This window comes from Brienomyrus brachyistius, chromosome 3 (genome assembly GCF_023856365.1).
Source record: "Brienomyrus brachyistius isolate T26 chromosome 3, BBRACH_0.4, whole genome shotgun sequence".
NCBI lineage: Eukaryota > Metazoa > Chordata > Actinopteri > Osteoglossiformes > Mormyridae > Brienomyrus > Brienomyrus brachyistius.
This window is the reverse complement of record NC_064535.1, coordinates 15,629,651-15,646,165: the sequence shown is the minus strand read 5'-3', so window position 1 is coordinate 15,646,165 and position 16,515 is coordinate 15,629,651. Positions and strand designations below refer to the sequence as shown.

Here is a 16,515-nt window from a genome sequence, read left to right as displayed (position 1 = left end):
TGCATGGTAGGTATAGTATAAAACACACTCTTTGCCACCTTCAGACACCATTAAAAGTGTGTCTGCATACAGAACCTCAGTATACAAGTACATCAAGTAAGTTTGAGAATAATTTGGGAAGCATAGCAACATAAACCTTCCATGCCACCATCATCACACCAGATAAGCTAAGCAGCCCATCTTATTCAGTCACCCAATCCATCAACCTTTTGCCCTCATCTCCATGCTGGAGATGCTAAGCAACAGGGGGGAGGGGGGGTACTTCAGCTACAGGAACAGCCTCCTTTTCTATAACCTGATACACATCAACTTAGCATTAAAATTTAAAGTGAAGCTTTGCTGACCTAAGATATGTGAACTAAACAAAACCGAAGCAGAACATTAACTTTGTAGCAACTAAAAGTCCCAAGGGGGACAATGAGCCGGTGCCCGAATTGCAGGCGCATTGGTCACAAAAACTACAGCATGGTTTCAACGGAAAGACATCTGCCAGACATAAAAGGTCACCGTAAGGGAGACACACACTTCTCGGGATAGTTGTTAACACCACAGAAGTTCAGCCTAAAAACATCTACCAAGTACCATAGAACTGAATCAGCTCCCCTGCAAAAACTGCATGCAATGGAATGTAAATCGTTGGCCCCGAGGCGATTTGATTCCATTCAGATTATTAAGTGAATGATTCGATGGATGAAAAATCTTGAAACTTCCATCAGGATTCGATGTATTGATAAACCAGTCATGAATAATAAGTGTTGATAAAAAAAAGGCTTTAATTTATCGTAACTTCATGAAATCATTTCACAAATATTACCTTGCCAAGTTAATTGCCTACTACTGATGCAATGCAAACAAAGGACAGTCTCAGAACATTATGAATGAAGGAAGCATATTTATAGCGATTTTCAAGACAAGAAATGTGCTTTAGAGCTTTCAGAAGCAATGGGGAGCCACTTCAACCACCACAAACTGTGTAGCCCCCACCTGGAAGGTGCAACGGTAGCCATTCTGTGCACGCAAGGGGAAGAACAGGAGGACAGATTTGAAAGGGCCACAGTGGGCAATTTTAGCCAGGATATCGAAGTACGACCAATATTCTTTCAAAAGATACCCAGAGTTCTTTTATCACCTCAGTGTGCGAGGACATTGGTCTCATGTCACACCCAAAGCAAGGCACTATTTCTACAGAACAGTGTCCCTTTCACTGCACTGGGGCATTGGCATCCACATAGAACAAAAGATGGACTGAGCATTTGGCCACCCCAACATTTCAGCCAGCAGTGAGCCAGCTTCCAGCTAGTTGGCCAACCATCCAAGCACTGGCCAGGCCCAAACCTGCTTAGCTTCAGATGGATTGCCTAGTCTGAACTGAAGGTGATACGGCTATTTATTGCTGTTATTAAAATGGAGAGAACAGGCCAGTGTAAAAATGTAAAAATGCCAACATCTGAGTGAAAAAGGAGGAGGAAAAAAGAAAAGCAGGAAAGAAAGAAGGAAGAACCACTTGATTGGGGGGGGGGGGGGGTGGTTACCTGTGGAGACCTTGACTCATCTAACCACTGCTGATATCTTAAACACTGAGCATCAACCAATACTGACATGTTAACCAGCATTTTGTGCAACTATAAAGCTAAGATTACATGTCTTTTACCCAACTAGTTAGCTACCTCTGACCCCTGCCACCTTACGTTTCGGAAACTCATGTGCTCACTGCTACTTGCCTGCGGCACGTGAATGTGAGAGTGCACCACCTGGACGTAGGAGTACCTTTAACTTTACCCCCACAAACTGATTCTGACTTTACAGATCGATGCACTGAAACAGCACCTTAATAAATTGATTCAGTATGATGCATCAGTGCATCGTTACACCCCGACAGCATGCTGTAAAACTTCACAAAGCTGGGGCAGGATTCAGCAGGGATGCCATTCGGATACTGTTTATATCCAAGGCCACAGCAAAAAGATTCAAACTGGTGTAAAGAGCATAATACCTGCCCCCCCCCCCCCCAAAAAAAAAAAAAAAAGAAATGGAAAATGTAAGTCTCATGAATCATCATTTAGGCATTTCCATCCATTCGAGCTCACATTTGGGAAAAGCCAAAAGATGCCTTCAGCCCTCTCTGTCTGTTGATATGGGTAGCCACCTGGGAATCGAGATCCAATGATTGCTCTGCATGGTCACAAAACAGCAAAGAAATATGGGGTCATTCCACAGGACCTGATGCAAACATTGGCTCTTCCTGATTTGCACAACTAAAGAAATACAAGAATACGTTCATGAACACTTAACCTCTGCAAGACGTTTTGGAATTCACTGCTGAAATAACTGACGGGTTTTCTTTTCAAGGAATATTCCAATATCCCACTGCACACAGCTTAGCATTAACATCACAGCATTCCAAGACGGACTGAAGCTGTTCTGAAGACAAAAATTAGTCCGGTTCCCAATATTATTATTTTTAAGATGTTTGTTATTTCATCCACCCAAACTGCTGTTAAGCTATTTCTAACCGACTATCAGACACAACGTGCCAATTGGTTACAGCTAAAAAAGCCACAACCTATGATCTTGTAAAGGCCCGCCCACTGTTACACTGCACATTTGTAAGGCCTCTGCTCATCTCCAGCAGGATGTGGTTATAGTCATCAGTCCACACAGTCAAAGGATGGGTTGGCGATCCTTGACATTCAGTGCGACACCCTGTGAAACCCTACAGGCGGGCCCTCTACCATGGAGCCTGGTTCTCTTTAGAACTGAAAAAAAATAGCATCTGGCCCAGTGAAGATGGACCCAAACATGCAGAATGAAGTTCCAAATCAACAGGTCTGAAGAGAGCACACGCATGCCTGAAGGAGAAAAGTCACTGAGCCACCAGCTTTCACCCAGCTGCTACTGCTAGTAGGACGAGGTCTTGAGAAATATGCATGTCTAATGGCATGTTGCCCCATCTACAGGACTTAAGGGGCATGATCATCTGTGGGATGACATAGCAGTGAGTATTCCTAAACTGCTGAGCAAACAAATGGCATCCTTACACAGCATAAACACACAACAGAGAAACTCTCTACACCATGTTTGCAAACTGGAGCCCAGCACGGATGACAAATATACAGAACCAATAGGTTGCAGTGTGGGGCAACACACACACACACACACACACACACACACACACACACACACACACACACACACACACGTGATCTCTATAGTGGACCCTCCACAAACGAGAAAAAAATAATGTGTAATTAAAACCAGACTATTTAAAGAATGACATTGGATGCTTAGTATACAGTTACTAATGAAAAACACGTTAGCACTGGTTAGGTACAGTAATACAGTGGACAGTGTAGTACAGTGGACAGCTACAGTAATTACAACTGAATAGCTATCAGTAATGGGGAAACTTTAATAAAAACTATTTAGCAGACAGCTGTTAAGCCACAAACGCAGCTGTAAACACTGCTAAACCACAGCTAAACCCTCAAATTAAAATTAGGGCATCTTTGGCTTAAATAGTTGACCGAAATAGCTCTGCATTTCCTGTTAGGGAGCAAGACACAGTCATAAGCGACCTCCAGTGCAGCTCACATCACCCAACATAACTATTTGAAACCAAGATGCATTTTTATTTTGGATGACCACAATCCCACGTTTGTGATCTCTAAGGGCATTTTCCCACCACACCAAAAACCGTATTTTTGGTACTTTCCCTTTTCCACTGACTTCCGGTCGAGGACCGGTACTAAAAGTGCCAAATTAGCTGGGATATTTCTTTGGTACTTCAGTACTTTGAGGTGGGAAGCGTTTTCTTTGTCGATTGGTTGTGCAAACAGCCTACCGCTAAAATACAATACAACCGCCGTCTTGGGGAAAAAAGTTACAAACTCAAAAAACAATGATAAAGAAAACACACAATAACTGATCTAGTCAGAAGAAGATACAACAAAAAGACCTGGATGGCATGACAAGAAATGTAAAAGTATTCTGTGTAATATACGAGGACAGCATGCATATGGCAATGTAATTTTATTGTAAGAAAATACTGGGGTATTTAAAAAGCAAAAATAAGTTGTTGAACCCATCTAGGAATGATTTAGACAGCAAGGATGAAAATGATTTTGATTGTATTTGGAGAACACATGCAGCTCTCATGCAAAAGCAGCAGAGATAAACTTTAAACTGATTTTTAGACATGTCCTAAAATATATAATAAATAAATTTATATAATATATATATATATATATGTATGTGTGTGTGTGTGTGTGTGAAAGGAACAATAACTATAATTGCAAAACTAGTTAAGGCTTTTTTTCTATGGCAGTAAAAATGATTTAGTGAAACTCTCTGCACTATAATGTCCATACAGAATAGAAAGCAATAAAAAGCCTGATGCTAATCTAGCTGACTAGTGACGCATGACTTGCATGTGCACAACGTGCGGGGTTGGTATTAATATTAAAAGTATTAATATTATCGTTCAAGTGCCAAAAGTACAGAACCTGGTGTGATGGAAAAGTGCCCTAAAACGCACTCGGTGTGACATGGGTCATTTGCAATGACTGTTATATTGAGATAAAAAAAAACCCAAGATGAATATTAACATTACTATTGTGCTGTACTGTTGGGTTGAAAATTCCCAGTGAACTCTCAATGCCCCAAGATCAACTGGAATTCAGACCTAATATTTGTCTAGACTTTGATGCCTCTGTACAACTAACAACTGCAATTTAGTGACTGAGCAACAGCATGATCGCAGTGAGCTGTTAAAACCAGTACATGTCCAACATTAGTGAAAACTACTGTAGCAATTCTGGAATTAGTCATACAGGCCGAGGCACAAAAACCAGACGATTTAACTTCATTTTGACATCTAAAAATCGTTTCCCGCAATGCTATTGATGACTTGGATTTGTGCACTGCAGGGATGAAACGCTTTGCTGAACAGCTGTTTCCCACCCTGGAAAAAAATTGTTTTGGTTAAACTAGCAAGTTTTAAGGAGCATATAAATATCAAGCCGTTTGTTGATTTTTCCCCTCAGTTTGCTGGCACACAGAAAGACACACAAATGTGCAGAGGGAAGACGTGGAACTCGACCAAAGGAAAAGGCCTTGTTCACTGCAGAGAAGGCGGCCTCGGGGGGTTACGCTTCAGCCTCACAAGCCACTCGTAAATTTAGGCTAAGATGTGGTACATGTTGCTTTGGGGGGTCATTTTCTAATCACCTGTCCATTATAGCAGTGATTTCCAGCCACTGTGCTGCGAAAGATTGTAAGGAGGACCATGGGAAATTATCCAATTTCACTTAATTGATCTAAAAAAAACTTTTTGGAAAATTAATTATTTGCAAATAATATGTCATTGTCGAGTATCTGTGCTGTAACAGTGATGTATTCTAAACAAACAAAGCTATTTCAACATTACTCCCATTTTCCACAACATATCTGTGTGAGCTGAGTTTTTCAAGCCCGACTTGATATAAAAACTAAAAACGCGGAGAGAGACCAAGAGCTGTTGAAGAGCTTCGTGTGTGTGCCTGTCTTCAATTCCTGCCAGAATATCAGCTTTGTGTTCATCCAAACAGGCTCAGGTTTCACACTGAGTATAAATAAATTGAGAGACTATTTTCTCATTACTAGGCTACAGAGTGTCATTTTGTAACATTTTTGGTTGGTGTGCCGTGGGATTTTTTCAGTGTAAAAAAATGTGCCATAGCTCAAAAAAAGGTTGGAATACACAGCATTACAGGACCACGGGGGGAAGCCTATTACAAGGAACAGACTTAAGGTAGAAGACCAATCTGGATGGGATGCCAGTCAGTCTATCAGGATGATTTTGTCTCTGACTGCATGTTTTTATATTATTTATTTATTTATATATATATATATATATATATATATATATATATATATATATATATATATATATATATATATATATATATATATATATATAAAAACATGCAGTCAGAGACAAAATCACACACAGAAAAGGTCATTTTTGGATTCCAGGTCAGGCAACCACATATTTTTTACACGTTCTCCCTGTGTTGTGTGAATTTCTTCACTGTATTTCCACAGTACAAACTTCACAAAACAAATAACATACTTGCAAGAGCACATCTATGTAATTATATACCTTATTAGTTTAACATACAGGGAAACTGACAGATATCTTTCCGAAGACAATGTAATCCATAACATCTTTTCCATAATTCTGCAGAGAACATTAAGAAGTCCCAGGAGACTTAACTGTGCTACCAATTGTACTGTAAATTAATAATAATAATAACAATAATAATAATAACAATAATAAATAATAAATGGAATCACAGGGTTTCAAAACCAAAAGAACCATGAGAGCTACCCTAACCCATTATTTTTTACCATAAAAGTTGAAATTGAACTTGTCCTAATACATAATTGCTGATCATTTCTTGCCTGGACACACACCCAATTGCAAATCCAAGTAAAAAAAAAAAAACGACAGTTCATTTTACTCTGAAGGAATATAACTTTAGACTACACTGAAAGTGAGACGTGTACAAACATCATAAAATGCAGTAAAGGTCCGAGTCAATTTTACATCGAGAGACGCACGTCTTGACAGGAAACATCACAGAGGGCGTTCCAAGATGAATACGACTCACATTCATCCAGACCTGCAGCCAAAGCCCTTGAGGGGACGAAACCTCCCACCTCCCACTAACGTCAGAGCAGGTACCCAGCAACGCTACAAACACACACACCTGTCGATCAACCCCACACAACTTTTCCTACAAATAAATCCTGTCATTTCCATGGCGACCATTTAGCAATGACCCATGACGCCGTCGACATCGTGCTCATCATGCAGCCTGCACAGGTGCGCAGATCCCTAGGGATGCGTCCTTAGTGAATATGGCAGGTGTCTGACGTTAGCCACGGCAGCAAGATTCCCCTCCGCAAAATGACCAGGACAGCAATGCGTCCTCATCAGCCTGTCCTTAAAGCAGTACCCCCGAGGGTAGAGAATACAAAAATGCACACTGAAAGCACAGGGGTGCGTACAGAGACCCGCAAGACCTCCCATCTGGCCCACCTGCCCCTCTGGCAACTGGCCAAGACTCTTGGGGGGGGCAGACAAAGTATCCACAAAACGCCACACACACACACACACACACACACACACACACACACAGGTGCCATTCAGTGACTTCAGGAGAAAAATAAATACTCATTCCAGTCGCAATGAAACTTTGTGGAAAAATCTTGAGCTCCTCAGAGCCACGCAATACGGCGCTGGAGGCAGGCGAGAGACAGCAAGCGAGAGGGAATTCATACAGCAACAATCTGCTGCCCCAACACAGTATTTCCTGGCACGTGCCAAAGGAATGTCTGCCTTTGGGTCAGTAGTTAGGGGGAAGCTGTTTGGCGGCTGTGTGTCTTTACTCACTCAGGAACTCTGGAATGCTAATTACACTGCCAGCTCACAGCTAGCCCAGCCGGATGTGGCGCACGTGAAAACCGTTTTTAGTTACATTTTAAGTGTATTTATACATAAATATACAGTCAGCGTTATACTACAGCCAAATATTTTGTAGGAAACCCCCAAGCATTTTATTTAAACATCACTTTTTATCCCCTTCAGAAATTAAAATTTGGTAATCAAGAGTAACCTGTTTACCAAAACAATCGCTACTAAAGTACCCAACGTCCTTAATTCACCATGGAATCTTACCCTCAACTTACAAAGGTGTAAAAAAATAAGACAGATTCTCTTGCGTGCGCACACACACACACACACACACACACACACACACACACACACACACACACACACACACACACACACACACAGACACAGACACAGACACAGACACACACACACGCACAAGCTAGAGGGGCCAACGACAAATTCCACAAATAATTTAACAGGGGAGCAGAGTGAGGTTAAACACCACTTCTCACAAGTTACTGCTTCCAAACCCTGTAATTCCTACAGCACCAATGGATTAAAAACAAAAAAATCCGGAAAAGCCCCAAAAGAGGGATTACAGGCTTCAGGAAGACTAAGAAATTTAAACTGAAACCAGACTACAAACTCCTCTTAAGTTTTTTTGTATGAAATAAAATAAAACCATTCCATAGATGACAGGATGGGGCTTGAAGTTGGCAAGTCTGGGAGCCAGCAAGTTAGTAGGTGGTTGATTAAGCCACTGACGTCAAAGTATGAGTAACATTTACATTCATACAGTTCATTTCGAACCCAAGTTCACCAATGTATTTAGTGAAACACGTATAATGAGCTGATAAACAGCATAAAAACTACAGAAGTTTAAGGATTTATAACGTTCGATTTATTTTTAAATTTCTCACTGGAGTAAAATTCTGGCCTTCATTCCCAGTGCAGCGTAGTGTTGCGTCTGCGCTCAGCTGTTCTTTCCGGTCCCACGCTGTTGTGTCTGAGTCAGGATGTCAGCCCCCACCCACCACCGCGCACACACACACACACACACACCCAGTGACAGCCAGTGACGGGCTTCTAAACAGCCAGCTACTTTCGCCTCCCCAGCTATTTCTGATAGCGATGGGGCTTCAAAAAGGAGACCTCAGTCACAAGAACCTCTTCGGGTAGCATCTGTGTGAGATGACCGGGACTCCCACACCCCAAATGTCTCACAAAAACCTACAACCTTTTGCCAATTTATCCATTTATGCCACATAGCAAATACTTCAACTGAAGGACATCGGAATGCCTGAAATGTGTAGGAAACAGCAGGTCTGACATGGCAGTTGATGAAGCTCAAGATTCCAATCAAAAAATAGCAGCTGTTTGTAGAATTGGTTAACACACTTCCTGTCTATACTTGCCAAACTATGAAAGTAATTGGCCATAATACTATTAATCCCACACATCAGACACAATGTGGAAACACACTCCTTCAATTTTTACATAGTATTAAATAGGTACGTGCACAATTATAAACTATGGAAATTAGGTAATAATTTAGAAACATCTGAAAGGCATTCAACAACTGATGTAAGCTTCCTAATGCAATTCAATAAGGGGCCTTTATTTTCAAATGGGAATACATTAAAACATTGCTAAAATTAAATGACTGTATAATTACTTAGCGTTGTCAGTAGTTTTGAGCAAAACACATTTAAGTCTTTACAGCAAGTCGCGCATTTATTAACTTTGCATGCACTACTATGAAAATGAGATCTCAAGATGTTTAATCAGATCCATGCACTGAATTAATAAGTCTGTCAGAGAAATTATTACACCACAGCAAAAATGCAGAACATGAGTAGTAGACTTGGAAATTAAGGGCCTGTTTCTTCATCACTGGACTGAGCCATCTAACCTGTTCCACAGAGAAAAAAACCTCATAGCAGATTATTAACACAAGGCATAATTACAATATATCTGCATTGAGAGTGCCTTTGAAGTCCTTCAGTGTTATTAGGGCTGCATGAATACATGTTCTTTCTGTTCACATGATGTACAGAAAGAGAGACTTGCAGCATTTGGCTGGTTTATTAAAACTAAGGGTAACGAGATGGTAATTAGACTAAGGAAAAACAAATGACAAACAAAATTAACACACTTTATTATATTCCAGTAGGGTTTATTTTTAAACATTGGTGTAAATTGTTAATGCATAAAATAAATGCGCCGATGAAATATACTGTTCCCCTATCATGTAAACATTTAATCCAAACTGACTTTCAGATTTAAAACACCCTCCGACTGACCTTCCAAATTCCAGCAGCACGGGGAGGGGGAACGTGGTGTACATCCAGTCAGATGAATCAAAACTTCTCAAAAGTCCTATCTTGAACATCGTTGTTTAAACAAAGCCTCGGAAAATGCATAGAGAACCTTCTGATGCAGTTGAAGAGTTTCCAGTGGAAAATATACAGATATGACTATCCCCCTTAGAAAGTCAGGTGGGCAAGTTTAATACAGCTGAAAGTCTTTGCTCCTCAGTACTACTTCACAGTACGAGTACAGCTGCGCGTTTTCTGGAGACGTAATCTGGGTCTCACTCCCAGTTTTACGTACGGGGCGGGTCACACATCATCTTTACAATTATTGCCAGGCCACCAAGCACATCTCCATATCTACATCTCTCTGTGTGGCACAGAGGGAGCCGCATAAATATATGTGAGTGTAAAAGGCAGGCACACACACACACACACACACACACACACACACACACACACACACACACACACACAGTAATCAAAGCAGGTCAGTCAGCAGGAAAAATCTTTTCCACTGGAAAACAAACTACCCGACGTCATTTCGACGCGCCCAATGTTATAACCTAATGCAATTTGCATTTTTCATGTGGCTAAAAATGTTTTACACAGGGAAGGACAAGTTGCACGGTGCTTTGCTTTAGTTACAGCTCAGGAGACATGACCGACTGACTATGGCCAATAGTCTGGAAAGCATCTGGTGCTTCTGAACACCGATTCACCCTCTCGAATGTCACAACTTCTTCCATCTTCTAAAGGAGAGCCAACGGCTGGGTTAGACTAGAGAAACTCACGTTCGCAGACATATAGCTAAAGTCAAATCATGCCTTTATATGGATATGTATTTTTATCTCCTTTTTTCCCCTCCCTTTTTGAAAAGAAAAACCCTAGTCGTCATCGATCACGTACCGTTAAGATAACAGTGTGCCGTTTTAGTTAAAACACCGTATTTTCCCATATATAGTAAAAAAAAACAATGTTCAATATACATTTACCACAAAATTATGTGCGGGAGGGAACCCACCAGGTGCGACGCATAAAGTCAATTCTTGTTTTTTAGAGGTAAGCTGCAAAAACAAGGCTTTCCTGTGTGTTAACAACGCTTTCAAAACACAGCAGAAAAAGCGGCTCCATCCAGTCACGTCGCTCCCAGGAAAAAACCAAGAGGGCAGCAAACCCTGCACATCCTCATGGACACAGCAAAGCATCAGGCTGCTAAAAAGTTAAGATTGCCAAAGAGAAACGAATCACCTACCAGACAACAATTCTCAGTGTTGTACATGTCATTTCGGAAACATCCTGCCACATTAGTTCAGTTAAGCAAATTAAAAGTATTCCATATTGGGGAATATAGTGCACTACACCGGGATTAACGGTGTTCCACCTTGGGCGCTGTCGTAATTAATCAAACGTCATAATGAATCGCAATTTAAATTCCGTTTAAAAACTTTAAAACTAAACCAAGAAGCCAATGCAACACAACACGGTTTAAACCATGATTTTGAAGACGTTTTAAAAGCTACCGATCAAGGAGGAATAGCACAAACGTGGGCAGAATGTAGAAGAGGACGCGGTGACAGAAAACGCCGCTTTTCCTTTCCTCCGTTCGCCGTGATTTATAACAAATTCTTCAAGGAAAGAGGCCCCACCCAGCGGAGATTTACTCAAAAGCGTGATCCATCCAAATAAATAACACAATACTGCTTCAGAGCAAAAAAGAGCAACTTATTATAAGTCTTTAAATCGATAGGAGCAACAGTTAATACGAACTGAAAGTCTGCAGATATACAAAATATCCACTCACCAAATTGTACTGAAAGTTCAAAGCGCTTCTGACGCGATAATCCTCAACAGTCACACGTCACGGGTTTGTTTTATACTATTTTTGTAACTATTTTGTTACTTTTCCCCGATTAACTCCGACAGCAGCCCAGCGGTCTCCAGTCCTTCCACCTTTACGCCATGTCGAAAGCGGCCCCCAAAGGCAGCTACGTCACCAGGGACACACTCCCCGCCCCCGAAGACATTCTTCTTAGGACTGCTGTTCGGAAAAGAAGGAGAAAATACGCCTTCATACATTTAACTATGTTAAACTATCTTATTATGACTCAAGGGTCTATTACTTTAATAAGTGTAAAACTAATATTCACAAGTTAATGGAATATTCCACAGCTTAATCACACATTAGTTGATGGAAGACACGCATCGAAATGCAAAATGAATCCAGAAATAAATGTATACATATATGTATATTATGCAAAATAGTATTATTCTCCGTCTCGTTATTTTGTCACTGCGCGGCTACTAGAGACTTATCCGGCCTTTCAATAATGTCAGTTTATAGTTTGCCACGTGGAATAATTTTTCGAAATCTGTCATTACTTTGTGTATTTGTGGAATATTTGATACAGACTTACAATCCGATATTCAAGGGGCTCAAACTAAAGGCTGTCTCAAAAAATGCAGGTCATACATTCATTAACTACTAGATTGGAGATATATTTTGTCCCAATGAGGATTTTTCGTGTATGGGGCAGGCTTGCTGGTGCCCTCTTGTGGAAGGACACTTACAGGATCATCTCTCCCTGCAACATATAACCAATATCAAACGAGGTTATAAGTGCAAATACGGCCTTTAATACGGTATGCTCCTTACTTGGGGAATTACTTTGGACCCTTTTTTAATAGGTAAGTTTATTTTGTTATTGCTAAACGTGCTTAAGGTGTTATTTTAACTGTACATTGCATACCTTTTTGCGATATCTAAATACATCAAATATAAAGTATCTATTTATGTATGCTCTATATATTTTCACGAGCCGATGATCTAAATCTGCATGGTGAAATTTATGGACCAAATGGTCTCCTCTCGTTTGTAAATTTCCTAAATTTTTATATTCTTATTGAGAACAATGCAAAACCAGTTTATAAACATTCCAAAATTTCGACAATGCTGACACTAGCAAAAATATTTTAATTACGTAGCAAAATTTATAAAAACAAAAGAACCTGCATTCGTGACATTTAGGTACTTGTGATTCAAAAAGTAATAATCCTTTGGCTAAAGCTATTGATATAGACCTACTTGAAAAGGAAATGGACTTTCGAGAGAAGGAACCGTGACATCACAGAGGGACGTCAGCTTTAACGTTGCTGCACTGGAGGCCCGGGCAGGGGCGTGGTTGTCATCAGTGTCCTTGCTGGCCATGCATTTATAGTGTCCTGTCTAAAAGGGCTTGATGGGCATTATGAAAGCAGGCATCAAGATGGCAGAACCAAAGCTCTAACGCACAGCATGGAGAGACGTTTTTAGCGTAAGAAAAAAAAATGGCAGCATAAACAAAAAGCTTTCTGGCTCCCACAGTCACCTAGATTGGTCATGGCATGTGTCCCTCAGAGTGACCACCTAATCCATGTCAGGAAGGACACTATGAGCCAATTCAGGTCTTACAAGCTACTTTAATGGAAGGCTCTCTTACTCGGCTAAATTGTTTGGTTCGTTTTGTACTTTTACTACTTTCACTGATTGAAAGACTCATCCAGCTGTTTCACTTTAACAGTGACACATGCGTGATTATAGGAGACTGACCAATCAGCACACGGCAAGAACTCGGGGCTGAAATTAATTCCAGGTCTTTTTAATTGAAATGGTTAAAACGGTAGTTTACAAATCCTGGCGTGGCTCAGTGTCCCTCATGACATGGATTAGGTGGTCACCCTAATCCCTACACACTATGATCGCACAGTGACATGCGATCCCATCCAATAACGTCACTCAGAGAAAGAAATGTGCTCGTCTTCACGCTTTCAAACTCTCTAAGTATGAAAAATAAGAACCACATAAGGTTTTGAGGCTATCACTGTTCTATGACACACAAGTAACACTGTGTCCTAATTCCAATCATTTGCTTTCTGTGAAGAAATAGGCAATGTCTTCTGTGTTTAAGACAGATCTTTTTGTTCAATACAATTATGCTATTAAAATGTGTATTTTTCCATCTGAGTATCCGAGTGACTCATTTATATTAATCAGGTGCAGAGATCCGCTTCTCCCATCTGCTTCCGTTATTTTTAGGCCATTACAAATGCTGATCGTGACACTGACATATCTGCTTTCTTTTACAAGAGCATAACAGCGTCTCCTATGTTCCAGTTATAACTGTTTATAATTAATCAATTTACTTTTTACAATTAACTGTCCATCTGCACTCTGTCTCTGTGCTAAATTTGCCAGTCAGTGGATTAATCAGTGGCTCACTTTCTGACACTTTAAAAATTATTGTATCAAAAGTGACTGGCTATTTCTTCTATAATGTATAATATATTTTAAGAATTCTAAACCTTTCCACAGTGTAAGATGTCGCGTCTGTCATTTGGACTCAAACATGCAGTTCTTTAACAACGCATGGGGCCCCCAGTAGGCCTCTTTGAAATTTTGTTCCCCTGCCTAAACATTAAATGTTTACAGCTTCCATAAAGGTCTGTGGGTATGGATAACACCCAGTACACACCATTACATCCTAGACATTCAAGGATTCAGGCCGGCACTGGTTCCAATTTAAGCTACAGGGGTGACTCAGTAACTGCCTGCTTTTACTTTTGCTATAATTATCCTCAGCAGGGGCTGTAAGGTTACCACCCGTCTGGAGAGAGGGATAGAAGCTCCACTGCTAAAACTAGTATGCTCCAAGCATGCCAAATAATGCAACTACAAATGAAGCAATACCCTCCTATTCAGCCATTCCGCACCAATAGAACAGGGTACTTCACCATGCAATATATTTAGCAAGAACCATCTAATATAAAACTGTTCCTGTCTTTATGTTCTTAGCATCACAGTTAATGTTTAATTTGAAATGAAGACGTAGATGCTGTTGTCCTAATATAGACTCGTGTCATACTTCTGCATATATCAGGTCGATCTTTGATCATAGGAGAAATGAGTGGGGCTGAGACCAATTACCATACAGCATTCCATTTGTTGTCAGCATTGACTATATACGCTAACCAAACAGTAGTTTAATCACGACTTCCACGCATTACCAGATCTTAAGTCGTCATTTTTCTCCTCCTTATCAATCCTTTGCATGCAATAACATGATTTCTCTCTCTCTCCGGAAAACATTTAGCAGAGCATAAAATACGTGGCCGTAATTTTCAATTAGAAAATCTGTACTAATTACAATTGCAAGTGTGTAATGAGAAGGGAGTTGCACTTTGAACTGTAAATATTCGGATGAAACTGACTTGGTAAACCTTCAACCAATAGGTGCTTGGGAGGATCGCAACTGTTCGCACTTGACGCAATAGACGTGCAGCCATCGCCACCTACTGGAAAACAGGGCAGCCAAAAACAGTTAAATGTCAGCTGCAATATGGGAAAATAGGAAGAAATGCACCACGATCCAGAAAATTATTTCCCTTTCCTTTACATGCTTAAACAGCTCGTCGCATTCATATATGGATAATATGCTCCGCAACTCTGGAAAAATCCAGCGGAATTGAAAGCGCATGGCAAATTTGGTCCCCCTTGAATTGTATTTCCTGGACCCTCCAAACCAGAAAAGCTACCACTACACCATGCTCCTCGCAAGCTTTAGAATCAGGGGTTTATACAGCGCTGTAGTCACACGGGACAAAAATCACTGCGAAATAAGGTAAAAACCATTTAACGCATGTTAAACGTAATAACCATACTTCCTGTAAAAGGAAAAAAAACACACACACGTTTACGTACAGCTACGTAAACTTAGCCAGGACCCTCGCCCACGAGAACAAAGGGAAGTGAGTCATACTTGAACTTCTACAATGTTCCCAAATTGCTCGAGCGAAGTACACTCCACGTGAACAGCGAAAGCCAGCCGCTGTTCTCATTAGTACAGCATATCGTGTGGTAATGCACAGATGACAAGACTTTTTCCGGTAAAGATATACCTATGAGTACTTGCGACATACAGAAAACTAGAAGACGTTTCGTTCGATACTTCCTGCAAACACATTAGTAGAAATTTCGACATTCCCCTCATCCCCAAATATAGAGCAGTGTAGAGATCAATTCAACAACTAGAGATTTCGCTTTTCTACGACTTCTGAGGTGGCTCTTAAAAGAGCCTTTGGGTTTCCGAAATTTGATAGCCGCCCGCTCAACTTTATGCGCGCTCTCCGCGGATGCGACGCGCCAGCTGGATGTCCTTGGGCATGATGGTCACCCTCTTGGCGTGGATGGCGCACAGGTTGGTGTCCTCGAACAAGCCAACCAGATACGCCTCGCTCGCTTCCTGCAGCGCCATGACGGCAGAGCTCTGGAAGCGCAGATCCGTCTTGAAGTCCTGAGCGATTTCGCGCACCAGACGCTGGAATGGCAGCTTGCGGATCAGCAACTCGGTAGACTTCTGATAACGACGAATTTCTCTCAGAGCCACAGTCCCTGGCCTGTAGCGGTGAGGCTTCTTCACGCCACCGGTAGCCGGAGCACTTTTGCGCGCAGCCTTGGTGGCCAGCTGCTTTCTGGGGGCTTTGCCACCAGTAGATTTGCGAGCGGTCTGCTTCGTTCTTGCCATTTTAGCAAAATGCCTACACCTAAGCGAAGAGAGGAATGCTTCACCGTATTTCAGCGCCCACTTTTAAAGCATGCAGTCAAGGCGCTGATTGGACGAAAGTCTTATCGAGCCCTCATTGGCGCGTTCAAAGTAACGGTACCATATCACCACTCCTTATTGGATCGTTTGGGCGCCACATACAATCCAAATTAAGGCGCGGATCTTT

General features: G+C 41.2%; 2 protein-coding genes across 13 annotated transcripts in view; both read right to left on the bottom strand.

Annotated features, from left to right (window-relative positions):
* ppfibp1b (PPFIA binding protein 1b) overlaps positions 1–11,796 on the bottom strand; it is a 35,720-nt gene extending 23,924 nt beyond the window's left edge. For 2 of the 12 annotated variants that reach the window (XM_049009797.1, XM_049009802.1), the window contains exon 1: positions 11,555–11,795. The gene's annotated coding sequence lies outside the window, so the exon portion shown is untranslated. Of the gene's footprint in view, positions 1–9,741; positions 9,848–10,774; positions 10,961–11,005; positions 11,526–11,554 lie in introns of those variants that run through there. The other 10 variants (XM_049009801.1, XM_049009804.1, XM_049009805.1 and 7 more) reach the window with 8 other exon arrangements.
* Positions 11,797–15,843: 4,047 nt separating this feature from the next.
* Positions 15,844–16,350, bottom strand: LOC125739019 (histone H3). Its single transcript, XM_049008634.1, has one exon. The coding sequence runs from the start codon at positions 16,308–16,310 to the stop codon at positions 15,900–15,902; it is 411 nt and encodes a 136-aa protein (XP_048864591.1). The 5' UTR covers positions 16,311–16,350; the 3' UTR covers positions 15,844–15,899.
* Positions 16,351–16,515: the final 165 nt, after the last annotated feature.

Bases quoted from the DNA above. Each gene is read 5' to 3' on its own strand.
- LOC125739019 (XM_049008634.1), bottom strand. From the start codon at position 16,310: ATGGCAAGAACGAAGCAGACCGCTCGCAAATCTACTGGTGGCAAAGCC.